We start from the raw sequence: 27,042 nt of genomic DNA, 5'->3' as shown, positions 1-27,042 counted from the left end.
TATTGTGTTCTTCAATGTTTGTTGATATGCCGGTAGACACTATAGCGCTTACGGCTGTATGTAGTCGTCAACTTAATTCCGGCAAAATCCTATTTATCACACCAAAGTAAAAACAGGCCAATGCCTTAGTGGCTAATACAGTAATACAGCCTTAAAGGCTGTGTGCTGTGAAATCCATTGGTTTAATGTAAACCAATGAAATAAATTCATGTACGCTATAGCTTTCCTTCGATGAACGTCTTAAATGGTCGTTCAAAGTAAACACTTTCTTACTTTCGTCGGGCAAATAGCAAAGGCTCAAGATCTAAATGTGCTGTATTAAAAAAAACGAGCACTTGCGAACGATCTACAGTACAAAAGTTGCTATAAAAACACTAATTGACTAAAAGCAGCAAAACTACATCAAAATAGCAGCAACCAACTTAAATATAAAATCTAATCTAGCGACTATAAAAAATACAATTATGTTGTTATTGTAGCAAAAAATTCTGAACTATAAAGAGTTAGCAGCGAACCAAAAAGTACGCACAAGAAAATCATACGAATTCGTACTGTACAATATGAAGCATGCACTATTCGCACAGAAGTTGTAAAACCTATATCACCGCCACGCGGGTAGGGATTTAGTGGGTGTTGCCCCACTTTTAACCTTGTTTTTCATGGCTGCTTCAGCATTAAGAACTTTTTCCGATGATTTGGTCACCTGTAATGGAAAAAAAAACAAAAGTACATTTTAAATTTAAACGCACTACAAATAATAGCAATAGTGTACAATAGTACACTGCAATAGTACAAACAATAGTGTAATGGCACTAAAACGACAAAGGCGGATGGCTAGTAATACCAACGCCGACTTGAGTTGTAAGGACTTGGAAAAAGCCTTCTTTGTATCAATGCTTTGTTATAGTGATCACTGATCAGTAATGCGAATAAAACCTGTCAGTCAAATTTACCTGTTTCGCTTTTTTGTCAGCCACGGGACTGGACGTCACGGACGGTTGAACTGAACTCTGAAAAGGAATAACACATTTCGCGGTTCAATATAAATGTGTTTTGGTTTACAGAAAACTTAAGGTCACCTTGAAGTTGAAGTAACAGCGCGCACAAGATAACCTTCGTACATAAACCGCTACCAAATGTAAACCGCCACGCAACCGAAGACAGGTATTGAACGGCGATATACAACGGTCTTGTTAGCACCTGTCCGCCTACTGGCGTCTTCTGGTCCCTCAGATAAGCTAGAAGGTGTTCGGCAGCCAACCGTGTCTCCCCGCTGGGCGTAGTTGACGTGGAATAGAGTCCAAGCATTTGTGAAATCTCACTCATCTTACACACAAAAGAACGAGATAAAATCAAACAATAACAGCGAAAAAGTTAACATGAAATCCTCTCAGACGCAAGAAATGTACAACAACTACAACACAGTTAGCAATCAATTTTATCAGCCAAACACGACAGCAGTTGACTGTATATAAAATTGCTTTACCCCGTCGCACATTGAACGAATATTAATACGTCAAATACAAGTCCATTATCCACCTGTGCGGGGCTTAAATAACTGGTGAAGCCAAGACCGGGATCAAGCACCGGATTTGGCGCGATTGCTGCCGGTTTGTCCATCACTGATTCCTGTGAAAACCTCACATTTGATTTACACCGTTTCAGTTCGTTCGGTTTTTCCTTGCTCAAAGCTGAAGGCCTACGTGAAGAAAACGTGGGGTCTTAACGACTTTCACTAACTGCTGATGATGTTAAAGTATACATACAAAAAATTGCAGCCAAAGCTTCGCGAAAATGTATAACATAGCGTTCCTATGCTGAATATAATGCGTGTATTGTGTAACTTACCTCTTTTCAATATTCATTGAGATGAGACCAGGCAACCTGAGCGGATCATTGAAAGACTTGTCCTGTTTTACAGGGACTAGGTCTGGTGATGCTAAATATATTACACAGATAAAACATATATTATAAATTTATAATACACATGCCAAGCAAGCGGGAAAGTCGAAATTGCAACGCAAAGAGAGTTTTATATTTCTGGCAACAATCTATTAACAGGAATCAAGTAAATGGTTGCTAAGTGTAAAAGTGTGTACCGGTCTTAGCGCGGTTTTGAACAAACAGGTAAACAAATAGACTTTGTAATAGTTGGTAATTTTTTTCACAAAATGTCTAAATCCTTTTGGACCTTAATGACCAGAGAACCCACCTTTCATATTTTTAATTTCAACAACATTTACAGAACACCGAAGACGGAGCATTCAATGTTGATAGTGGAGACTACAATAAATTATGAACAACAGCTGGTTGAGCTATTCTACGTGATAATCAGTATTAACCTTTCAATTGCGGGTTTATCGATTGCGTCAGTATTGATGTAGGATGTGACGTCATTTGCATGATGCGTGAGACTCCATTTTCTTTGTTCTCCTCACTGGTAACCATGACTTCACCTTGACGTGGAGATTCAGAGTCGACAGTTTCAAGCGGATCACCTGGAGATCGCTGTAGTAGCTGAAACAAAAATGGAAGTCGTGATGGTTCAGGGTTATATCTTCCTGTCCGCCAGAACCATGGTGACGTCACTGCAAAACAATCTGCCGATACTCAGGCTGTGGCAAAGATGTGCGCGCGCGTAGGTTCATGAAATGTTTGTTAAATACATTAACGTATAAAAATATGTTAATTAGAACGCTTTAATAAAGTACTGTAAATGTGCGTATTGCGTGGATATATTTTGTGCACTGTTTGCAAGACAAAGCTCACATGAGCACAGATAAGTGTTACACTTCACAAGAGCATGAAAAGCACAGCAATACCGATTACGTAGGTTCAAGCTTAGCCTATAAAGAAGTTAAGCAAACGTGCTGATGGAAAGGAAACTGATTGTCTAGATATAGGAATTTAGAAAGCTGTTGAGAGTTTTGGCATGCTACTGTGAACGCACCCGTTGTACGTAATGCTGCAGACGAAGCTGTCTAACGTCTTCTTCGCCGGCCTGCTGAACCGACACCTTCGTTGCATCCTCACTGCAATATAAAAAGTTTGTAGGTTTGGGATGACATACCATGTCAGTGGATGGCTGTTACATCTTTTCATGCAGCATCCAGTTTCATAATTTAAAACTCGCAATGAATAAGTCAACATTACTCACATATAAGCTTATGCTTTACGGGGTTAATATTTAAATCATGATGTTATCTAACCTATTTGCTATTGCCACTTCTTCTATGGGCAGATCGATAGTCCTTTGGTAAGTTTCACGAGCGTTGACGATTGCTTGCACGGCTGAAAGCGGTGCACTGTTCGATGTCACATTTGAAGGAGCTGGTTGGAGAAAGCGATCTTTCTGCTGCATGCTTGCGACGGTGCTTTAAAAAAAAATAAAATGAGATATCGACATAATTAAGCCGTTAATTTAACTTCCGGGCTTGTGTAGAACTGCATATTATACTCAATGGGCGAAGGGCAAAGGGCGAAATACATGAACCCCTATCGTTACCAGCAAAGTATGCCCTAACAGCAACAGCAATGCGTAACACTGAAAAATGTAATCAACCTGTGACTGATGCTGCTGATGAGGGAAAGATTAGGAAGTGCTTCTTCTTCAATTTCGTGTTCCTCAATGGAAGTGTTCGCTGATAACAAAAACGTTTAAACATGTCATGACGGAAATTTGTGCGTGTGGGTTAGACGCTACGCAGGTGCTAATGACTGCTATGTTGAACGAATGATCGATGCAACCATCTTAAAGATTAAACAATCAACATGCAATGCAGAGCTGCTTAGTCTATAAAAGTAGGTATTATTTCTCAATCATATTATACCTGCTAGTTGCATATCAGGATTTATCACAGGCATACTTTGTAGTTGGCTAAATCCAGGCACTGGTTTCGCTAAGGTTGGAACTGTCACAGATGGCGCTACAGAGCCAGCAACGGAAAATGCGGATTTGTGGAAAATCGGAAGAGACGGTGTGGGCTTGACCAGATCGAGACTGGAGTGTTAAAAAAATTGCACAGTGTTTCCTTAACAACTAATTCAGTGCTTTGGCAGCGCACACATATTCTAGGGGAACGCAAACAAGAAATATTCCGGTGCGCTCACCTACTGATAGATGTTGGCGGATTGGAATGAAGTTGTGAGGGGGGAATAACAGCCTGGGAATGCGTTATGTTGGATACCTGGAAATAGAATAATGTGAAATACGTTAAATTTTACGATATGAAAAGGAAAGTCATACGTTGTGTTTTGTGCATAAAGCTTTCGTAGGAGATTTCAATTTTTTTATTTTCAATTTTTAACGTTACGTTAATCTTCAATCGCCAGCCGCTCCCTTCAAGCATTATAATTATTAAAGCAAAAAATTTACGTTTACTTAAAAATCGCACTTTTAATTCGAAGTACATGGAACAGAAGACTATAACCTGTCTCTGTGTTACGCCATCGCCGTTTCTTGTATGGGTGGAAAGCATTCCTTGGACGCCAAATGAATTGAGAAAAGAATGATCGGGAAATGACATGCTTGAATGCGTTAAACTGCCGCTGGCTGTTGAGCGTTGTGGTGTGACGCCGGTTGTGTTGCCAACAATCTTTAGATTACAATTATAATAGAAAAATAATTAGAAATGCTGAAACACGCCGCTAGAACTAACCATTAACACAAGAGCTTGTTTCTTGCATAGGAAGGTTCAACAGCTTACTTGGAGTGTTTCATTATAATGAGTTTGAAGTAGATTTTGCATCTTAGCAAGCATCAGTTGCCGCATACCGTCAGATTTCGACTTCAGCCTAAAACATTGCAAACGAAAATACGGTTTTACCTAAATAAATAACCATTTTCAACCTAAAATTTTGCTAACCACCGCCAACAAAAAAAATAACACACATAACATTAAAATTAATTTATCAATTACTCTGTGAAAACGCTATTTTAATTCAAATATATCATGATTACTTTTCGTTTAGTGATTTTTCATTTTCTAGAAGAGTTCTTCTCATTGATTCGTCACGTCTGTGAAGTTCATCCTCGTATCTATGGCACTGAGCTTCCAGTTCCCGTTTGTGTCCGTCCATTAAATCAAGGACCTGCTTCTTGTGAGCTTCCCGGATGCGAGCCTCATTGGAGTGGGATTCCTCATGCACAGTGGACAGCTTCTCCATAATCTGTAAAGATATAGTAAGAAATTTTTGTAGAAATGAAATGTTATGTCTTAGCTTGAGGTTGTTGGATCAAAGATTGACGGATGAACAGTGCGAATTTTCGTGCTTTTTCAGAAATCTTTGAGATCTCTTCATGAGATCACTAAAGCACATACTTTCAGTGTTTTAAAAGCAATAACGCTGGTGCGAAAACACGGCAAATTATTTCCTTTAATAGCGTTCGCAAGGCAGTAAAACCTCCGGACTTCAATTCGGTGTTTGCTGAGTGGTTCATCGTCAAACAAGCGCCAGTACTAAAACCCGTTACTTCATAGTAATAAAGTTAAATCAAATTTTATCTCCGCCTCACAAATACCATGGGCACACTAACGTTGAAAATCTATGGATAAACCATTTCCTGTTCAAAGATCAAACAATAGGGAATATTCCCCACATGAACGTAATTTTTACTGCCTGATAGACAAACAATTCCTTGGGGTTAAATATTTGAAAACTCGAATTGCACTTTAAGGTAAACAAAAGAAAAAATGAAAGGAATGAATAAAATGAAAATCACAACGAAATTCATTGGACACTTTGAGAAGTTTTGGTAAACCGAAGCTTCGTTCAGAGTGAAGCGGAAGGCATTTATGTGATTAGTCTTCTAAAGGCAAAAGTCCCTCGCAGCGCACACACATTTTCACGCGTGCGTGTCGTTGAATGTTCCGCGATCAACGTGTGAGAGAGAAAAACAAAAGCAAACGGTTGAAGCACTTTCTAGTGTACCCTTCGCCTCATTGAATATGAAAGGCGTTTGTACGTTGCAGTATTGGGAATGCCGGGTAACTTTTTCATGTTCCTATATTAAAGCTTTTTGCGTTAGACGGAACTCACAGCAGATAATAACCCGAACTGAATTAAGTAACCAGATTAGACTGTCAAAGGTGGTTTGTTTGCTTTCAACTACGGTCTCTGTATACCGAGGTCAGGCTGTAATTGTATAAAGCATTAAAGTGTTTTTGCTGGTGACTAGTAAAATTTTACAGATAATTTGTAGCTACTGTACACTTGTAATCAACAGTGAAGGCATCAAAACCGTAGGTTTTGTTTGATTCTATGGAAGGATGGTGTTAAGGAAAACAACTGCAAAATGCGACTGAAATGCAGCTTATATTGGAGAGTGATCGTCGGAATTTTGTGTGGAGTACTGGCTCGAGTTTTCTACGACAACCAGCTAATTTACACACTATATGAAGACCAATTGAAAGAATGCTCGGACTGTATAGACAGGTGCCCCGCATGTCCACCAGTAAAAGTCACAAGAGAATTGCCATTGTATGTTCAGCCCGCGTATAAACCAAGGGGGATGTATGAAGTTACCAGATGGATATATTTTGACGATACCCACGTGTACGATATAATTAACGAGGAACCGAAACTTGACATAACCGGCCACTGGCGTGAAGAAATCAAAGCGATTACACAAGTTGGTTTGGATTACATCAACGCCAACCGAATGCTTGGTCAACAGTGGACGCTTGTAAAACTGCACAACGGTTATATGAGAACTGATTGCAACCGCGGCACAGACTACTTGCTTGATTTAATTGTTAAATCTTCATCCACTAATTTAAGTCACAGTGGAAAGGATAAAATGATAAGGGTTAGTTTGGTTCATGCTTTAGAAAAAATCACAGATGCAAAAAAACTCGCTGTCAAAAGGGAGGTAAAAGTGGATTTGAAAGTGGTGATGCCAGTAACGCCTGTGAGTATACCTAGTTCTTTTTGGTCAGGTATACAAGTGCACAACCACAGGATGCCTTTGCATACTCGACCCCAGCTACTCAATTGTGACGTAATCTGGTTATGCACCGGTATACTAGAACTGATCTTTTACTGGTAACTTAGTGGATTTGGCGATGATTGAACTTGATCAAAATAGTAGTTTGGCAATGATTTAACTTGGCCACACCAAATCTTTGTTTGCAGGATTCACCATATATACAGGATTTTCTGAAAGAATATGTCACAAACCCACCAGACATAAATGTTCAACTCATCGTCGTACTATTTACGGGAAGAAGTAATACTGCCAGTCATTTCAAAGCAACAAAAGAAGCAATAAATAATGTAATGCAGTATAATCCTAAAGTGCCAATCCAATTGCTTCTATATGACGGTACGTTTAGAATATTATACAAAAATGCAGTCTAACTGGTTTATTGACCACATTACTAGCAGCCAGTGTGACAACAACTAGATTTTAACGCTACTGTTTTTTCCCACAGGTGCCTATGATTACTACAATGGAATAAATTTTGGCATCATAAAAGCAACCACGTCTACTGATATTATTCTTGCTATAAAAGAAGACATGTCTTACAAAAGAGGACTTATTAGACGATGCCGCTCTATTGTCATGCTGTCTCAGCGGGTTTATTTTCCAATAGCATTTTCACAGTTTAACCCAGAAATTATTGAAAAAGGAATGCCACCTGGGAAGCCAAAAGATATTAACAAGAAAGAACACAACAAATTTACTGGTTATTGGATGCATGACAAACATGACTATTTCTGCTCATACCAAAGTGACCTTATTAAAATTCTATCAGGACTGAGCACTAGAAACCTCCAGAACCAAAAAAATTGGGTATACAATGCTTTTCTGCGGAATGACATTGAAGTGATATCTGCCATAGAACCTAAGTTGTACAAAGTGAAACACCAAAGGCAATGTTCCACTATTAAACCATCGTTAGAAGAATATAAAGACTGCTTTAAATCAAAAGCCAAAAGTTTAGGTTCCAAACCTGCACTTGGCATATTATACATAAATGAAGTCATTCAGAAGCAGCCCTAAATTATATGAAATGCCTCAGGGCAACTTATTTTGTGTCGTTTTATGTTATTTATGTGCTGCGTATCAGTAAATACACATAGTCGCTTCAAATTGTAGATTTGGTTTTCTCAAAGTTGCAATACCTCTAGGACAAGATACTACACAGCAAATGCCAACTAATAAAACTTTAACTAATTTTTACATGGTGGTATTTTTTAATTATATAATCATGCAAATTTAGCCAGGTGCAAGTATATTTCTCCAAAAGAACACTTTACTGCAAACAAAGGCCAAACACAGCATATTACTTGACAGGTAGGCGGCACTAGAGCATCGTGGCTTATAGCCATACAAAAACACACAGCAAAATTTGACATAAAAAGTAAAAACTCCAAACCCTATCCATGTTACACACATACATTCATTGACTTCTTATATTTACATTAATTTACAATAGTGACTTGAAAAACATTATAAGACAAAACTTATATTATTGATGATCACAAACCTGTCTTTCCACATCAATCTTGTGCTCTGCCTCCATCTTTCTGATATCAGCTTGATGCTTTGCTTCCAAGACTTCAATTTGTGTGTTCATTGACTCCAGCTCGGTGCGCTGAGCATCCGTTAACTTCTCAAGACGAGTCACTTCTTGCTGCGTGGAGGATAATGATGACTGAATTTCTTTGCAGCGCTTTCTTTCTTGTTCTGTCTGAGACTGTAACAAAGCCATAGCAGTTTCAATACAAAATTTGTTAAGCATAATAATTGGATTTTTAAGTACAAAAATCCAAAAAAAGTTTGGTCAAAAAGTAGTAAATTTAGCCAAATAAAACAGTACCACTTACAATGGGTATAATTGCATTGTTAACAGTGGAAATGCAAAATTGTAAATGACACCAATAGGTGGTCAAATAAAATAGAACTACAGCTAAGCACAGCACCATCTGTACTGTATTTGAAGATAAATTGCCACCTCAAACAAGTCATACTTCTCTACGGTATTAATGTTCCTTTTGTTGATTACTTTGAAAGCATGTTTAAGGAAACAATTTGAGTTAATCACTTCCTGGTACATTTTTAACATCAAACAATGCTTATAACAGGTTAATTCATGACATGGTATAATATATGCAAGTCTGCATTATTTTAAAACACTTGCGTTGCAGTAATCCAGTAGTGCAACATGTGTTATTTATCATCGATAATAAATAAACTGATATTTAAGGAACTACAAAAACACTTATAAGGCAAGTGTTGTCTGTAAAAGCGAACAATAGATGATCAGCAGGAGGTATAAGGTATGTTGGCTCTATGCTATGTAAAGTTCATTCAGGACAACCAAAGAGTGATGCCTAACAAAGTAAGCACGTCTATTCCGCTGTCGATAAGAAGCATGACTCTAACTTCCTGTCAGTGACGCATACCCTCTCCGAAGCTCATATTACGCAAGTATGAAAATAAACTACGTTAATAATGATATGTGCATGTCAAACAATATGAATAAGAGACGATTTGCACAGCAGCAGCGCTAGTGATATAGTGAAGTGATTAGATCTGAAATCAAATGATTGACCCTTGAAGATAGATTAAGCAGATTGAGCCAACAGTCTGACTATGAGACCCTGGCATTGCTTTCTGATATATTCACTTTCCTATTGTTATGGGATCATCGGTCAACCATCTGACCGATACCAGTGTCCTGAAATCTGTGATGGCCGACCTGCTCAAGGTTGTGTATGCTACCGAGATGGGTTTCTGGATTGTGAAAATAAAAACTTAACAGAAGTACCAAAAGACTTACACACATGTGGTACACATCTTGAACTCCAAGAAAACCAAATTACAAGACTAGGTAAAACTCTCTTGTTGGATATATAACCCTAGATTGCTTATGTAGTGTTATTGTCAAGTTGAAATATATAGGATTAGTGAAGTTCCAGAAATAAGCATTGAATAGGAAAAAAAGTCATACAATAGGTGGTGGTAAGTTATAATGAATATGAACATAGAGTAATTTTGTTTGAAGGATCACAACATATTTATCAATTAGTAACTTTAAAAGTATGTTTATTGAAAGAATACTCATGCGTAAAAAGAGTTTAAGTCAACTTGTTATTTCTAGATGTTCTGGACTTTATGGGACTTGTCAACGTCACCACACTGAGCATGATAAATAACAAATTAAGTAAACTAACTGCTGGTGTATTTTCCCAACTTACAAGTATGTTGTAGACAGTATAATTAAATTGGGTAGCCCTATCTTGATGACATTTAAATGATAAATTTATTACACAAATGAACCAATGGGCTCCATAACTAGCAATCGAGTTAGTTTGCTTTTTGATAGCACAATGTAAAAACAATTCTCTTGCATACAGGTGTAGAAGAGATACACTTGGATGGCAATCAAATCAACAGAATTGAAGACTGCACATTTCAGGGACTGAATAAACTTCGAATCATTTTACTTCCTGACAACCAAATCAAGACAGTAACAGCTGGGGCATTTGATGGCATACCAAACCTTCAACGAGTTTCCTTATTTTCCAACCAGCTGACTAATTTAAACATGCGGTATACACATATTTCTTATTTGGCATATACAGTACATATTTCCCTCAACTACCAACTACTTGGATTATTGAGGAACTATGTTGTATGTTAAATAAATATGTTTGGAATACATACAAACATTACAACATTTATTATACCAACTGTTTTTGCATTTATTATACCAACAGTATAAACATTGAAAGAACAATGTAGGTATCAATCCAATTTTTAGAAAAAAAGGTCACTTTTGTCATAGGCAATGTTGCTTCTGATTAAACCTTTTACTTTATAGATGGTTTGAAGGTAAACCACACTTCACACAGCTCTTGGTTGCAAACAATCTGTGGAACTGCACTTGTGAATTGAAAAGAAATTACATGATGATACTCAATGATTTCAACCAAACGGTAATGCCAGTGCATCTGTAAATTTTTTACTGCGACAAATAGTAGTATAATGAATATTTCTTTTTATTTCAGGTACGCTGTGAAGAAAGCTTTCCAATTTTTAGCAGTTTTTGCATTCGTTGCCGAGATTCCTCAGTTTTACGTAATCAATACCTGGGAAATATAAGTTATTCAGAATTTTCAAACTGCTCACCATCAGAAAAAGTACCAGAAGCACTTCTAACAGTGAATGACCATATTAACCGACAACTTGCAATATGCCAGCCAAAGGTTGAAATGCTTGTACAAATAGCATTATCCCCAAGCACTACAGAAAATACAATGTCTGTAACTACATCAACGAAGACTCGTGTCACAATCGTAAGTGCCAGGGAACAACAGACTCTGGCTCAAAATACAACCACAAGCAGTGTAACTATTGGAGCAACCAGTAACTCTTTAAGCAAACAAACAACCATCGATATAGAGTTACAACAATCAAGCATCCCAACCTGGGTGATAGCACTGATTATAGTACTGGCAATCTGCCTGTTAATAGCAGGTTTACTGGTAGTAGTGCTTGTCATTCGTCGTCGTAAAGAAAATGATAACTCAACAGAACTCCAAGATCAAGGTGTGATTATTGATGGAAATAACTTCTTGAACAAATCATTTACCACTGATGACAATGGTGCAATACTACCAACAACCAAATCAAGAACATAGTTGCATAAATTGCTTAGTTGATTATGTGTTATGGTGAACTTCTAAATTTGCTGCAGGTCTACTGCCTTTATCATTGAACTACATAAATGCGCACTGTAATAAATGATACGTAGTATGTTTTAATCCTATCTAATATGCTTGTATTTTATAAACATCAACCTCCTTTAGGTTTACTAGAACCCATCTTCTGTTGTATGCCATGTATCTCTTTTACAATGTGGAGTTGAAAATTAAATATTTCTACTTTATATATGTTGTAGTTGTTAGTTAATCTGCTATTTACCATTTACGTTTCGCAAAATAATTACGTAATTACATTCAAGTACGGCATCATTTAAATTAACAAACAATTCGTACCAATACTATTGACAATTTTCGAAGCCAAATATTGCTTTTTGTTTATTTTCAGGGAATAATTAAATTCTGTTTGTAAATTCCTGGCTTTAACATTGAATATCGCGCCAAATATTCACTGTTTAACGCATTTCCATCTTAATATGATTTCACTTTGAAATACATATTGAAATGACAATTATGGGGAAAATATTGTGATAACTTAATGTGAGCATACGTTTGTATGATGCAGATAGTCATTTGGCAAAACAATTTGTAAACAGGACTGGTCCTGCAGTCCACAATTTGTAAACTATTGAAGCACACGAACGTGAGATCCTGTACAGCAAGACATTTTCAGACTGATGTAAAGCATTCACGCTTCCTGCAATACATGCCTTTCAATTACGTCAACTCATTCATAAGGTTATTGAAAAAAAACAGCATTAATTCTAACAAGTGACAAATGACCTCATTTTAAAGTTTACACTTAGTAGTGCAGACATATGTAGTCAGAATATACCTAAACCTAGTAAACGTGCTTAGCTAAATCTGAAGATATTGTGACAAATTGCGAAACACCTTTAAGAAAAAAGCATTAACAGTCAGTTTTAAATGATCAACATAAATATGAACAAAGTATGTTTTCTCATGGTTATGATGATGGCACTGCAGGCAACAGGTCGGAATGTATCATTTTGTCCACCACAGTGTACATGTTCACAGGTTACCAATCAATTATTATAGTTAATGCAATTTAACTCAGTCTAGTTCTGTGTATGTGACTCATACAATGATAACTTTCATCAAATTAATGTTTCTTTAGTTGCCAATGATCATGCAATGTACGTCAAGTTTTAATCAAGTGATACAAAGAGTGCCAAACCCGCTTCCATCTGATGTGGTGCAGTTGATCTTAGATGAAAACAACATCAGAAGAATTGAACATGGATCGATAACCGATAAAGGCGAATCGATTCTGTCTCTCAGCGTTAGAAACAATGAATTGATAATCATAGACAATGCTGCCTTATCACCTCTGACAAATCTTCGGTTACTCAACTTGAAAGGGAACCGTCTTCAACTTCTAACAAAGGAAATGTTCAGTGGCGTGAGACAGTTACAGCTTTTGGACCTGGATCAAAACTTCATTGGCATAGTTGACTGCTTAACGTTTCGACAAATGCCAGAACTCCAGCAAATAAGATTGTCCCAAAATATGTTACATGTAATCACGGGATGCATGCTTAAGGGTTTGCACAATCTTACTGCACTTGACCTTTCAAACAATCACATAAAGAGAATAGTATTTGGGGCTTTTGATGAACTTGACAGCTTGCAATACTTAAGACTTAATAACAACCTAATTAAAACCTTTTCAGCACGGTGGTTTTTAAACAAGCATATGACGACAGTCCAGTTGTCAGGGAATCCTTGGGCATGTAGTTGCCGTATGCAAGAGGAATTTATGGCCGTTTTATACCATTCACTTGACGAAAATTGCCTGAGTGACAACATGTGTCTTGTGTGCAACACTCCAAACAGATTCCAGGCAAGAATTATCACAAACATTGTTTTTTCCCTTCCTGAGTGCACAGACGAAACAGATCGAGAGAATAACACATCACCAGGCGTCAGAGTAATAAATATTAGGTCTTTACAAGATGGCTCAGGGGATGAAGATGGTGTTACAGCGAGTCACATAACATGTGAAAAATCTTTGTGCTTCTCACATAATAAACAGGCTTCTACTTTTCAACATAGTGAAATTCCATCCGATGTCACTGCTTTATACCTTGCCAACAATCAATTTCAACGCATTAGTGCTTCTGATTTTGTTGGGTGGTATGACTTGGAACGATTAATTCTCACCAAAAATGTGATTAATCAAGTAGATGATTTTTCATTCAGAGATCAAGCCAAATTAGAGGTAAGTAATATATTTCAACACTTCAAAGCAATAATTTACAATTTTTAATTGATACTCAATTATTTTTGATTTACCTTCATGTAATATTAATTTAACTTGGCTTACATGGTTTCTATGGTAATACTTTATAACATATGTCAACAATATTTCAATGTTTCTTGCTTTTTTCTTACTAATGAAGACTAACTGACTTAGTAACTGCCAAGTTACTTCTGTTGTCGGTTGTCACACTTATAGCATCTGTTACTCGCAGTTTGCAGCATTAGATGACAATCAATTAACTCACATCAAAAAAGACACCTTCTATGGTTTAACTGGACTTATTACATTAAACTTGCAGGTAAGAAAATTAACTATAAACAACAAATATAGAATAAATAGTGTATTGTGATTATACATGTTATCAATATGTGTTGATTTTTAATGTACAAGAAATCACATGTTCATACAATAACAATACTTTTACACATTTCTAGAAAAATATCATAAAAGGTGTTTTAAAGAGTGGAACATTTCAGTTTTTGGATAGCTTGGAAACCTTGGACTTATCAGATAACTTGATAAGTGAACTGGAAGAATGTGTATTTTGTAACGTATCTGCCTTAAGATGGTTATATCTTCGAAATAATCAAATTATAACAATTCACAGAGATGCATTTAAGGTATCAACGCAGACACCATCAGCTAGTCCTTATTCTCATTAATAAGATAGAACAATAATTACTATCATCCTATTGCCAATGTCAAGCTGCTTTCAGAAAAGAAATTTCAAGCGCACCAACATGTATATTTTAATAATGCAATTACATTAAATGCTAAACTTTGTTTGACATTTTACAGGGCTTACTATACCTTCAGACCTTAGACCTGGTCAACAACAAAGTGGCAACTTTTGACTTTACAGCATTCAATGACAATCCATTTCGAATCTCTATTCAGACAAATAAGAATGAATGGCAATGTACTTGCCAACTTCTACAGAGTTTTAACGACTTCCTGACTGTGCATGACTCAACTCCATCCTGCGGAAGCAGCACGGACAACCTATGTGTGATTTGCCAAGAACCTGAATTGCTTAGAGAAGAAGCCCTTCATAATCTCGGGGAAAGTAACTTTACTGACTGCCCGACCACAACTGTCCTTTCAACAACCCCATTCACTATGGCACTTTTGTCCACAACAACAGATAAAACAACATCTCCGACGACACTTCTTCAAACCCAAACAACTCTGTTGCACACCACGATGACATTAGTGCAAAAGAGAACAACAACATCAAATGTAACAGCTGATAACAAAGAGAAACCAATATTTAATACAAGCATGGCATCTGGAATGACTACCTTACATCAACTTCAAAACAGCAATGACACAATAGTAGACCAAACTGAAGAAACAAAGGCAGCATTTATGTCATCATACACCTCCATCTCATCAGATAACCAGAATGTTAACTTCAATGACAAGATCACACAAAATCTTATGCTGGCAATCTTCCTTCCCATGGCAGTTGTTCTCATCATAATCATAGCAGTTCTCATCTACATTAAATTTTCAGAGTAAGTAAGTGATTTATTTAAAAAACTATGATAAAATTGGTACTGACCAATGCTTTACAGATAACATAATAAAAACATATTGCGGGAAGAAATAGATTTTGGAAAAATAAACCACTTTTATGTTCAGAAAAGAACCAGAAATCAAGTCGCCGCCACCAAAATTTGATAAATCAACCTACTCCTCAGGAACCTCCTCATCCAATGTGAAAGGAATGCAAAATGGTTTTGTAGAAACAAATGACATTCAGATGTCTACTTTTAATTAGGTATCATATTAAGTAAATTTCTGTAAAAGTTTGTTACTCTGAACAGAAGTGAAAATAACTTTCAACCGCAGTACCTTTTAAGATTTTATTTATGCCATTTAATTTGTGAAATGTGTTTTTCAACTTTTATGTGCCAAAATAAAACGAAGAGATATTTGTCTGTTGATGCCAAACCCTTGGATTCTGAGATTATTTTTTCAAAATGCTTATACTTAGATGTGTAATTTATGGCCATTGCAACTCATGAAACAATTACTCGGCAGTATTTTTTCTTGTGGTTGTAATTGCTACTATTGCCTGTGTAGCTTAATGGAATCCTGTTCCTTCTTGTGATACGAATTTCTGTTTATAGCACAAACAACTTTCGTCGATTAATGTGTAGATAACACATTTATCTCACGATCAATGAGCCTTTTAAATAATGTAATAAAGCTAAAGTTGAAGCAATGTTATAGAATAAACGTTATAATTCATCCAAGAAACAAGTATGTTGAACTGTATACACAAAACTCAAATGCTCTTAATATACATATGGCATGAAAATCAATTCCATCGCAGGAAATAGATCATAGCTCCTGCGCCAAATCATATCCAGAGAAAACAAATCTGCGTAAAGTATGAAGTCTTTTAAACAAACAAAGCGCAATGACACACTTCCCCTCTGACACATATGATGGGAATAATACCTTAACCAGCTTGACTGCATTCTACTGAATGGTGTGACTAAGAAAAAATCTGACGACAAAAAGCGGTTATAGACCGAGTTGGTCGTTATTAACGTAAATGGAGTAGAAAATAACACCACATAATGACGTAATTGGGCAAGATAAAGAACCACTTTGAGACAGAAACCGTATACAGTAAGCAATTGTTGGCAAGAGCACACTTTCATACGAGAAACAGAGAACAGTAGAAAGCTATGTTTTACAGGTTTGCAAAAACAAGCCTCAACAGTAATGCATAAAGCACAAAAGTCAAAAAGTTGAACGAAACTTAATTTAGGATATAAGCATCAGTGAGCTAGTGGGATGACAAGTTAAAATTTTCAAGCCAATAAGCTGCCGTTTATTTTAGATAAAGTTCAGCATTTCACAGAAGGCGTCGCCAAAAAGATCGTAAATTAAACAATATATATCATGAATACCTTGTATAAAACTTTAGTAGTATTTCTCTGCGTTTGCTCTGCATTCAAACTGGATCATGCATTGACACATTTAAACAGAAGACGAACTGTCAGATCAGAAGGAAGCCAAGCCACCATCAACTACAACCCATGTGAACCCATCCCAACAATTTGTCATCTACAACCAGGAAATTTAACCACAGTTGCAAAGTCAACATTTCCAGTAAATGTGACAACACTTTATATGGGATACAACTGTTTTGAGTTTATAAACGTAACAGATTTTCAAGGTTTTTTCAACTTGACCGACCTTATATTGTCAAGCAATAGAATCAGTAACATTGACGACGATTCATTTCGTGATCAAGCACAGCTGCAGGTATCAATAAAAACAAAATTATTTTAACAAAAAAAATTATAACTGAACCATACCGTAATATGACTGAGTTTCAAATGACACTCTTCATTAATAACACAAGTGCGCTATGCACTTGTGGTTTGTTTTTCTTCTGAAACGACCAGGCTTATTTCTTAAATATCTCGTGATTAATGCAATGAAATTTAGCATACAATTTAGTAGATATTCTTCAAATTTACTTGTGTGTCACAGAATGTTTATCTTGATAACAATCGACTATCCTCCATCAACTCTGAAACATTTGCAGGACTAACTGGACTACAAGAGCTAGATATGAGTGTAAGAAACCTGTTGTTTCATATTGCAATCTTATCTAAAATTACGCAATAAAATCCAAATGACACAAATACTTGCAGAGTAATCGAATAGATGGGCCGTTGCAAAGTGGGACATTTCAGCATTTGATAAGTCTCTTACATCTTCTGCTAAACAACAATCGAATAACTGAATTAGAGGAATGTATAATGTGCAATACTTCTTCACTAGTTACGCTTGACTTAAGCAGTAACATGATAACAACTGTAAACAAAGATGCCTTCAAGGTAAAGTCTTTTAACAATATGTATACATGTAATATATTGCTTGTCAGATTGAACATTAACATCATATGTTTCGGCAGGGCCTAGTAAACTTGGAACTTTTACACTTGGAAAATAACAGAATAACAACGTTTGACTTCAGTGCATTGGTTGCCTTAAGCAAACTGGAAACCATAACAACACATAACAACAACTGGACATGTACTTGTCAACTACTTCAGGAGTATAGCTTGTTTATCATGCAAACAGGGTTTCTGATAAACTGTGCAGAAAATAGTGAACAGCTTTGTGTGGTTTGCTCTGAGCCACAGCAATTCAATGACACAAAGATTTACGCACTTGCCGCAAGTAATTTCACGGACTGTGGTGGCACCACCACTGCCATGGCAACCACTGATACAGAAGCAACGCTTTCTGCAGCCACAGAAGTAACATCAAGTGCCAACAACACCAACTCTGGAGAAATCACAAGTGAAACGATGATCTTGTCGAGTACCACTACAGGAGTAGTTGTGACAAGCACTCCCACAACGCCATATACTCTTCCACCTGAAGCAATATCAAACATGAGAACAATGTATTTGATTCTGGCAATAGCAATTCCAGTTGGGGTTGTATTGGTTATAAGCTTAGTAGCGGTCATTTACACAACCATATCCAAGTAAGTGATTTGAATTGTCATTAAAGCGAGGGGCAAGTGCCGAAAAAAACTGACCTTAAATATAAGAATAGCTGCCAGTAAGTATACCAAGAAAAAGAATATCAACAATCTATAGTGACTAAGCAGAAACTGCAAAAAATGTTTCACAAATTTTCCCTAATTATGACAGAATTAGGCTATGCATATGACTTAGCAAGTAGACGATTAGTTGAAGTTGCTGTTCATTATATGCATTTACGCTTGAACCAGACATCAGCAGAATAGATTTCACATTGAGGACTGAAGCAGCATAGTTGCCACCACTTAAGTCATAGTTGGCGATATTTTTTTGGCAATACTTGCTTAAGCACAAAATACTATTGAAAACTTTTTTCCAGTATACTTACTGACAAGTGACAACTCATCTTTAAGGTCAATCTCCGACTAGAACTGATGTAAACTGTTTTAACAAGATGTTTTTATATTTCAAACCAAAATGTTTGGCGTAAATAGTAGCTAACTGAGAAACATTGCATTTAATTCAGTTTAAAAGTAGTTGCAATAAAATTTTATCTTCACACTCAGGTCTAACTTGAAACACACTCATGATTCCTCGGCTTTAGGAAATACAAATGGAGCTTTCACAACAATCCCAATGGAGAGCACTGACATGAATGGCACAAGCAGTTCAACACCAGTGAATGTTTTTGAAACAACTGACACCGGCAATTAGTTACATAGTCAGACATTATAAGATCAAAACTTATAGATGACTGTGGAGATGGTACCACCAATAATCTTCCAGGACCGCCGTGGATGAAATGGATTGAGCTACTTCTTCAATTGCAAAAATTTTATATATTAATTGATAATGACAAATATCAAAGCACAAAACATGAAAGACAATAAAATCTGCATGTCTGGATATTCATTTCAACATCGTTTTGAGTGTAAAAGTATCAGTATTTACATTCTGTGTTTATTGTATTTTATTTTTGCTTCTGTGAGTGACATTCGTCACCTGTACTGTGTTTGTTGTATCTTTTGTGTACTTGTGTTTGTCGTACTTCAATCTCAAATAAGTAAAGCATTTCATGTCACATTTAACTTTGTTAGAGCACTTCTTTGTAGTAACCTATATATTTTAACTACAACCTAAACTATAAAGCAATAAACTTATGAATTGAGAAGTCGAATGCAAACACGACAAGAGCTGGATAGAATGATCTGACACTGCTAGATGAAATCAATTAAATTAAAACCGTAAACATCTCTTTATGTGATCTTAAGAAATCGATAAATGGGTTTTAACACATAATGTCTAAGTCTGATGAAACAGATAGAAATTACCTTTTCTTTCTCCAACTCATCTTTGTGCTTCTTTTCGAGTTCAATAATTGCCTCCTCCCATTCTTCTTCCTTGGTTATGAATGCTTTCTTCTGATCCTGAGGTGCACAACAATTAACTAGAATTACTCAGAAAAGCTAGAATATAACTAACCTCAGGTTACTCCAGCTTGAAAAGTGGTAAATACTACAACAATGATTCGCAAAAATCAGTAGATGCATCCCATTGCTTTGTTAAACTGGTCTTAACTTACAAAAATCACATTCTATGATATACATATGTTTTCCTTGAAATAAGAAATCGAAAGATCAGTCATATTGACAAAATAACAATCTTCAACAGAGAATTGTTAGAATCTTGCTCAGACACCTGCATTTCCAGCTGAATGTCATCCATTGATTGCTTCAACAAAGTTCTGTCTTCTGATAGTTTGTCAATCTTTGTCTGCAAGCGCTGTAAGCTTTCATTTTTCTGGTCAATCACTTGAGAAATTTCTTGTGTGCGAGCCTAAAAAGTAAACGAGAAACCTAAGGATACACTTAAGCAGAGATATACATTGAAATGACTGAAACATTAAAAAGAATTGTATATTGTTTTAAGGTCTCAGTTAATATTAACTGAATCGAGAAAAAACACAAAAAGTAATTGTGGAATAAATTTGACATGTAATGGATACCGTATGTTTATCACAACGTGATTATTGATTATTCAGCAAACAATCTTGACTTGGCTTGCAGTGCCATACAATGCTTGGTCCGTTTCAATATTAACCGCTCAAACAGTGTGTGCAAAATTGTAAAACTTCTTTATGCCATTAACTTAAATATTTCATACTTGATAATTCATTTGCATTGCTTTTTCCTTCTCCTCAAAATGCAATACTCTCTCTTTCTCTTCAACAAGTTCCTCAAGTGCTTTGGCAAGTTCATTTTCCAGACCTACTACCATCTGATACAAAAGAAATAACTGTCTTGACATCGACTTTACAGAAATATTTTTTGTAGTGCTTTAATTCTTTTGTTTCCAACAGTATATTTCATGCAATGCATTTTTTATGTTACATATTGTTTGCGGTCATATACACCAATGGATCCCCAGTCTCAACTTTTGTGAGACATAGACTAAAACATTTGTGTCATATTACCATGGAACGATTTTAATATTCTCACTTTCAATAAACTTTAACATATATATATTTAACAAATTATACAACATGACATGTTTGATGTATACACCAGCGTCATTTAAGCTCTATGTATTCAAAAAAGGTGATGATTTTGCCTCACTTATGTCTGGTTTTCAAAATACACAACTAAAGGAACAACTACCGACAGTGATTGACTAATTATAAACTGAAGGAAAAAGGTTAATGAAGTAGCAGCGAAGCTAGGTTTTTCGTTACTGGTATGAAACGTTACTTCACTCGTGGGCACAATCAACAAGAACATCGTCCAGCTACGAGTGAGTTAGTGGCAGATTTACCTACCTGGCTTTAAGACTATGACCATTTTTGAGACAATTTGTTTTGCAAGGCAGTATATGACGGGATCTTACTATGCACAGCATACAATATACCTCTTTGAGTTTAACGATTTCTTCTATATTACTTTCTTTCTCCAAAGAAAGTTGTTCGATCGATTTTGCCAGGTTTGTTTCATGTCCTTTCCAGCCATCAACCACTTTAGCTAGTGTCTGCAAAAGCATTAAAGGCCTAAAATATGTGTGTGTGTATGCGATATGTATATATCAATAGTACACAGATTCTTAAAAGTACCATGATTTTTTTCAACAATGAAAGAGAAAAATTTGGCTAAACTATTTGCGAAAGAATAATTGCATAAATGAATCAGATATATATATATACATATTCTCTCATATATACATATATATATACTCATTTGTTCTAAATCACCTTGTCTAGTTGCTCAATCATTAGATCTTTTTTCCTGTCTGTGGAATTGGCAACTGCAAGTTCCTGTTGAATGTCCAAAATCTTTTTCTGTAGCTTTTGAATTTGCTTTTCACAGTGCTTACGTCGATATCTGAAATATGTAAAATAAGATAAAGTAAGTTAATTTTGGCATGTAGTGGCACGATAAACAGGAAAGTGACTACAGTTCATTTTTATGGTTGGACAAAAGCAACTGACAAATAATTTTCCAGCATATAGATCTTGCTTCCTGACCAAAAAATGACAACTAGACAGTGAATGAACAATAGTTGCAATACCACAATTAAGCATTCAATCAGCACCGATCGTTTACTATAAAAAGATCAGAAAAATACACATAATAATAATTTAATTAAATGTAAAGGCCATCAACTACAACTACAGTTTTCGCTTACAATAATCTTCCTAATTTAATCAAGACATTTTCTGACCCTTTCACATTTTTTATTGAACCCCAGATCTCTATACAGATAACCAATATAATAATTGCAAGACACAAATACAGCGCTCACAAAAATAATGTTACTTACGTCTCCTTTTCGAGAGTATCTCTCAAGATTTCGTTTTCTGCAGCAAGACTAGAGTCTATAGACGAACGTCCAGATGAAGGTTGTTTCTGACCGGCTTTTAGAAGGCCAAATAAACCAGAGGAAAGACTTTCTGTGAGATTTTGAGATGAGTCTTTTGATGGACTGAGGGGCAAAACATCCTTGGGTTGAGCCCTGCGCAATCAATATCTAGCTATAAGCAGGATAAACATGGGCACCAGGCGATGGAGCATCACGAACATTCCATACCTAGTTTTTAAGGTGCCAATTTTGTATGCCAAAGCACTACAGTTGCCTATCTTTTTTATGATTAAGATTTTTAGCATGTTTATAACAACTAGTCAGGTTTGCAAATATGATGTAAAATATCAAAGGAAGCAACTGTTGCATCTCGACGTAAAGCATACTGTGTTTTTTGAGATAGAACTAAGTCTAGTGAGTCGATATTCGATTATGCTTTCAACATCAGTTGGCTTTATCAGAAAACTTTCAAAGTGAGTTAAACATTGCATTTAGATTAACATTGTAAGCACATGAGCAATTAATAAGGCTGTTAAACATTATCATGAAGGATTTTACACAGTCGATAAGAAAAGCACTGTCATCATTCAACTTGGAAAATTGTAATGAAATGAGGTACTTCCACTGTCAAGTATGGACGAATATCTATTGTAAGCAACGCCACAAATCAACTATTTATTGTCAAAAAATGTATGGACGACTTGGGTGTAGTTTTGATGCATGTGTAGCAACCAGCAGGATGGACATAAATTAACGATTATTGAATATTAACCATTTTAATAACACATAATGTGGTTTGAACAAATACATCCAAATCAGTATTAACTAGGTCTTCAGTAATCGGCTAACTAGCACCGGGCTATAACAAATTTGATATTAAGTTAATGTTGCGATGGGGGGTGCATTTGCGCCAGTGCAAAGGAGTTCTTATAAATGCCTAATACTACATAACAATAAATGCAAAAACTATTCAGAGAAAGAATTGAAACTTATCATCAATAGTATTCCAATATCTCAAGCGTACCTCAGCAAGATTGCCGTGTCATTGCTGTGGAAAGTGTCTTCAGCTTTACTGTCATGAGTGGAGTTTTGGATATCAACGGCAGAAAGATCCAAGGATGTGGCTGTTAAGAAGAACTCGTGTGGTAAAATACTATACTAACTTAGCAACCTGGTACCAACATTAGAAACATAGTACATTTCTAAGATACAAAATTCTTACGATCAATTTTGTGAAAGTTTAGCATGCCGTGCAAATGATTTCGAACAGCAGTCATATCCTGAAGGGGTTTCGATTCTATTCCAATCTTATCGGTGGTTGATCTTATATCTTGCTCCTTTGCACCTTCTTTAATAACTTGACTGGGAGCATTTTTGGTCATCTTAGATTTAGAAGCTTTTCTTACATCCATTTCTCGCTTTACTTTCTCTTTTTTCTCATTTCGAGTTCTTTCAACTGCCATACTATCTTTAGTTGCTTTAGAAACCTATTAAAATATTATCTATCTCATTAGCTTGCAACAATGCAGTCTAAGCATATTAGAAAGAGTAGAAGTTCAGTACAAAGCATACTAACAAGCAAAGGATCTTTACCTGGTTGGTTCTGCCAGATCTAGATTTCACAGAATTAGCAATTTTGTAGTTTTGAGCACTCTTTGCTTCCTTGTTAGAAGAAGTTTTAAAATAATTTCCCGACACAGCGTTTGATTTAGAACTTTGAGTTTTAGATTGTGTAGCATCAATGTGTTTCAAGCTTTGTTCAGTTGACATATTGTCTGAAATTTTATCTTGATTGGCACTGTGATCAACTTTTTCTTTATTTAGCACCTCCTCGGTTTGGTTCTTTCTTTGTTGCTTCACAAAACTGTCGCCGTCATGATCTCCTTGGCCAATTTCCTCATTGTGTCCTACTTCAGCGCTGCTATTCTTTAACAATATTGAGAGTTGAGCCAACTGGTCAGCCACAGACTTGTCATTATCGGAACCTTTCTCCAGCTGATTAATGAACGCCAGAAGCTTTTTTGTATTTGGGTCATCACTGGCAAGCTGAATGTCTTCAACTGAAGTTCTAACGGTCAGATGTTTTTTAGAATTGCGCTCAGGGCAATGTTTAATTGGTGAAAGTCCAGAGGGAAACTGATTTGCAAGACAGATATTTGGGCCTTTTGTGGACTTTTTTGGAGTGGTAAAATGAGATGATTTCCTATTATTTTCATTCAATGCTTGCTTGTCTTCAGAATGCAGAGAATTTGATGGCAAAGTAAGAAGGTTATTCTTGTTCAGCAACGAAGTGTAAACCGCGGCTCCTGAAATGGGTCCAACATTCCCAGGTTTTGATGTCACAGCTGTTTCTGTTTTTGAATGATTCTTTATGCTTGATGCTAATCGAATTTCACCAGGAGAAGCAGGCCACTTTGACTTGAGTTCTGCTTCTTTTCGTAGACTTGAAGCGAGAGAATCGTGTAAAAGTTTCTGAAGTTGTGATGCAGATTCAGATGGTGTCTTCTCAGAGGGGCTCTGCTGCAGCTTAGCAGGTGAAATAAGGTGAAAGCTTTTGGTTGGAGAGTTCATGTCCGATAAAATACTGAACAATAACAAAATGTAATGATTGGTTATTATGAAATGTAAGGAAGCAAACCACAAGAAAACAACAACCCGAAGACTATTCTACCAAAACATAGTGTTGTCTAAGATAAACTACTGGGTAGGGAGAAAATAGGTAAAATTCTTTAATGGTCAGTTAGATTAATTTTTCATGATATAATTGGATTTGGGCTAGGTTGAAGTGAAACTGTATTTTAAAAATAATGAACACTATAGAAAAGAAATGGAGTTAAACTTGTAACTAGGTCGGGTTATTTTTAATGCAGTGTACAAGTGATTGTTGAATAAAATTTTCAGTTGATAAAATGCAAGAAAAGCTACATTTGAGTTACAACAAGAAGAATTAACTGTGCTAACCAGATTTTAATATGTTTTACGATCTTTTAAGAACTCATTAGGATATTGGATAAGTGTAGGACTAGTCAAGTGAGATGCAAGCCTTATAAAAACACAGCATTGCCACAATTCCCTTGCCATAAACTTTAAGAAGCTATACTAATACAGTGTATCACATTTATAAAAGATAAGATTGACTTGTACGTTAAGTTTAGGTAAATGTAGCTCATGCAAATGATTGTAAATAATGAGCAGGTACATTGTGAATAAGGTTGCAGAAAAACTTCAATCAACGTCATTTTAACTTGGAATAAAATATAGAATTTGTTTATAAAGCATTGGGTTAAATTTAGATCACAAAAATGATGTTTAAAATAATTATAAGCCATTCTTAAATGTAACCTAGCAAGCATAAAAACAGTGGTGGTATTCACATAAGTTACTAAAGTAAAAGTATTGTTACTCCCGAAAAAATCCATTTCACTACTAGTAAAAGTATTGCAGTTAGAAACTACTCAAGAATGAAGTAGAAAGTAGCACATTTTAAACTACTCAAGTAAGAAGTAGTTCGAAAAGTAGTTATCGACCAAAAGTATAAGATTGTGAAAGGACAAAATATAAATATTTTTAAATAAATAGTTTCAGACATACTTTTGTTCTTCGTCAGAGCATTGTATGCAAAATATGAGAAAATGAAGTTGTAGACAGTATATATATAAACAGTTTGCGTGCAAATTTGTGCAAATTCAAATGTGATTTAAGCGCTATTAGATCACTTGTCAAATGCAGTCTGCCTGTCTTTAAAAAGTCCTTTACTGCAATTCCTTTGTGTCAAAGGAACAGGACAGAGTAAATATGTATTACATATAAGTAAATACATCATGACATTAAATTCATTGTTTTTCTTCTGGTCACACATAGTATGAAAATATATACTACTAGCAACTTGTCTTACAAGCAACTACAAAGAAAGAAAATAATGAAAGAGTGTAACTTATACAAAATAGCATTTCTAAAAAGGATTTAAAAATACTACACAGGAAAATTCCAGCCTGCCGGCCCACCGTAAGTGCCTGTGAATGCTGTGATTAAAATGACATTGTATCTTATAAAAAATACCTTAAACTACTTGTGCTTGATTCATCTAAAATATTCTCTGGTGTGTTTGGCTCTGTTACAGGAAGAAGCTCTATCCCACTGAGAAGGTCTTCTTCACAGATATGCGCTTCCATTACAGCTTCAAATACTTCGTTTACATGTACTAACAATATTTGCACTCCTAGGAACGTTATCGTAATTATCTAGTAGTTATGCTGACATAAGAATCAAGTGAAGTAAACAAAAACTAGGTACTTCTATTTGAAAATCTGTCTAATTTAATATATTGTATGCCGACTGGAAAGTACAGCAGTTTTTAACGAGAAACTGTGCATGCAAACACGCAAATTTTGGTGTGATGGCGTGCATTGAAGCCTTAATTCTTTGTTTATTTATTACAACTTGGAGTTCAAACAACGAGTTTTTGTTTTTAATTGTTATAAATCGACGTGATGATCAAAATATTCGCCGTACATTTTGATGAATCACGTGCGTGCAGGTGCCACACTGTCCACTATGGTACTGCTGCACTGCACTAATTTAAAATGAAAGGACGATTTCATCGTTTTCTTAAAGCAGCATTTAAAAAAATTCGGCAATTGGAAAATTTTCGCCTAGTGGTATATGACCAACATTTTGCGACCATCCAACAAACACCGCTGTGGTCTTTGTCAAC

The 27,042-nt window shown here is 35.9% G+C and overlaps 5 protein-coding genes across 7 annotated transcripts; 4 read left to right on the top strand and 1 right to left on the bottom strand.

Annotated features, from left to right (window-relative positions):
* Positions 1–297: 297 nt before the first annotated feature.
* LOC143448659 (uncharacterized) lies at positions 298–26,577 on the bottom strand. Its single transcript, XM_076948481.1, has 25 exons — positions 26,388–26,577; positions 23,922–24,912; positions 23,551–23,815; positions 23,353–23,452; positions 22,290–22,481; positions 21,721–21,850; positions 21,384–21,500; positions 20,643–20,756; positions 20,178–20,315; positions 19,811–19,906; positions 8,493–8,702; positions 4,961–5,169; positions 4,707–4,794; positions 4,431–4,595; positions 4,111–4,187; positions 3,831–4,000; positions 3,563–3,641; positions 3,210–3,374; positions 2,951–3,032; positions 2,343–2,517; positions 1,849–1,939; positions 1,540–1,699; positions 1,201–1,326; positions 954–1,010; positions 298–703 (listed from the first exon to the last, which is right to left on the bottom strand). Exons 1-25 carry the CDS (start codon positions 26,498–26,500, stop codon positions 602–604), a joined length of 4,212 nt encoding a protein of 1,403 aa, XP_076804596.1. The 5' UTR covers positions 26,501–26,577; the 3' UTR covers positions 298–601.
* LOC143448665 (chondroitin sulfate synthase 1-like) lies at positions 6,192–8,095 on the top strand. The gene is made up of 3 exons (XM_076948490.1): positions 6,192–6,910; positions 7,135–7,324; positions 7,434–8,095. The coding sequence occupies exons 1-3, from the start codon at positions 6,296–6,298 to the stop codon at positions 8,003–8,005; spliced, it is 1,377 nt and encodes a 458-aa protein (XP_076804605.1). The 5' UTR covers positions 6,192–6,295; the 3' UTR covers positions 8,006–8,095.
* On the top strand, positions 9,023–12,196 carry LOC143448668 (uncharacterized). The gene is made up of 5 exons (XM_076948493.1): positions 9,023–9,839; positions 10,110–10,208; positions 10,366–10,561; positions 10,833–10,947; positions 11,020–12,196. The coding sequence occupies exons 1-5, from the start codon at positions 9,602–9,604 to the stop codon at positions 11,650–11,652; spliced, it is 1,281 nt and encodes a 426-aa protein (XP_076804608.1). The 5' UTR covers positions 9,023–9,601; the 3' UTR covers positions 11,653–12,196.
* On the top strand, positions 12,407–15,913 carry LOC143448660 (uncharacterized). Of its 2 annotated transcripts, none has more exons than XM_076948483.1 (6): positions 12,407–12,711; positions 12,812–13,915; positions 14,169–14,255; positions 14,392–14,577; positions 14,756–15,478; positions 15,602–15,743. In XM_076948483.1, the coding sequence occupies exons 1-5, from the start codon at positions 12,601–12,603 to the stop codon at positions 15,476–15,478; spliced, it is 2,211 nt and encodes a 736-aa protein (XP_076804598.1). In that variant the 5' UTR covers positions 12,407–12,600; the 3' UTR covers positions 15,602–15,743. The 2 variants fall into 2 exon arrangements, with proteins under 2 accessions (XP_076804598.1, XP_076804597.1); XM_076948482.1 differs by having other exon boundaries at positions 12,411–12,711; positions 14,756–15,474; positions 15,602–15,913.
* Positions 16,494–19,650, top strand: LOC143448667 (uncharacterized). 2 transcript variants are annotated; one of them, XM_076948492.1, is made up of 5 exons: positions 16,494–17,242; positions 17,474–17,560; positions 17,638–17,823; positions 17,901–18,481; positions 19,084–19,650. In XM_076948492.1, the coding sequence occupies exons 1-5, from the start codon at positions 16,877–16,879 to the stop codon at positions 19,127–19,129; spliced, it is 1,266 nt and encodes a 421-aa protein (XP_076804607.1). In that variant the 5' UTR covers positions 16,494–16,876; the 3' UTR covers positions 19,130–19,650. The 2 variants fall into 2 exon arrangements, with proteins under 2 accessions (XP_076804607.1, XP_076804606.1); XM_076948491.1 differs by having other exon boundaries at positions 16,498–17,242; positions 19,046–19,650.
* Positions 26,578–27,042: the final 465 nt, after the last annotated feature.

This window comes from Clavelina lepadiformis, chromosome 3 (genome assembly GCF_947623445.1).
Source record: "Clavelina lepadiformis chromosome 3, kaClaLepa1.1, whole genome shotgun sequence".
In the NCBI taxonomy this organism is placed as follows: Eukaryota; Metazoa; Chordata; class Ascidiacea; order Aplousobranchia; family Clavelinidae; genus Clavelina; species Clavelina lepadiformis.
This window is presented reverse-complemented; position numbering and strand designations above follow the sequence as displayed.

Coding starts and splice junctions, on each gene's coding strand:
- LOC143448667 (XM_076948491.1), top strand. CDS start 16,877: ATGAATACCTTGTATAAAACTTTAGTAGTATTTCTCTGCGTTTGCTCT. Junction 17,824..17,900: donor TAAACAAAGATGCCTTCAAG/GTAAAGTCTTTT, acceptor ATGTTTCGGCAG/GGCCTAGTAAACTTGGAACT. Junction 18,482..19,045: donor ATTTACACAACCATATCCAA/GTAAGTGATTTG, acceptor CTTCACACTCAG/GTCTAACTTGAAACACACTC.
- LOC143448660 (XM_076948482.1), top strand. CDS start 12,601: ATGATCAACATAAATATGAACAAAGTATGTTTTCTCATGGTTATGATG. Junction 13,916..14,168: donor GAGATCAAGCCAAATTAGAG/GTAAGTAATATA, acceptor TGTTACTCGCAG/TTTGCAGCATTAGATGACAA. Junction 14,578..14,755: donor TTCACAGAGATGCATTTAAG/GTATCAACGCAG, acceptor GACATTTTACAG/GGCTTACTATACCTTCAGAC.
- LOC143448659 (XM_076948481.1), bottom strand. CDS start 26,500: ATGGAAGCGCATATCTGTGAAGAAGACCTTCTCAGTGGGATAGAGCTT. Junction 8,703..19,810: donor ATGAGTTGGAGAAAGAAAAG/GTAATTTCTATC, acceptor GCTTTGTTACAG/TCTCAGACAGAACAAGAAAG. Junction 1,940..2,342: donor GATAAACCCGCAATTGAAAG/GTTAATACTGAT, acceptor TAATATATTTAG/CATCACCAGACCTAGTCCCT.
- LOC143448668 (XM_076948493.1), top strand. CDS start 9,602: ATGAGACCCTGGCATTGCTTTCTGATATATTCACTTTCCTATTGTTAT. Junction 9,840..10,109: donor AAACCAAATTACAAGACTAG/GTAAAACTCTCT, acceptor TGTTATTTCTAG/ATGTTCTGGACTTTATGGGA. Junction 10,948..11,019: donor TCAATGATTTCAACCAAACG/GTAATGCCAGTG, acceptor TTTTTATTTCAG/GTACGCTGTGAAGAAAGCTT.
- LOC143448665 (XM_076948490.1), top strand. CDS start 6,296: ATGCGACTGAAATGCAGCTTATATTGGAGAGTGATCGTCGGAATTTTG. Junction 6,911..7,134: donor TGGTGATGCCAGTAACGCCT/GTGAGTATACCT, acceptor CTTTGTTTGCAG/GATTCACCATATATACAGGA. Junction 7,325..7,433: donor CCAATTGCTTCTATATGACG/GTACGTTTAGAA, acceptor TTTTTCCCACAG/GTGCCTATGATTACTACAAT.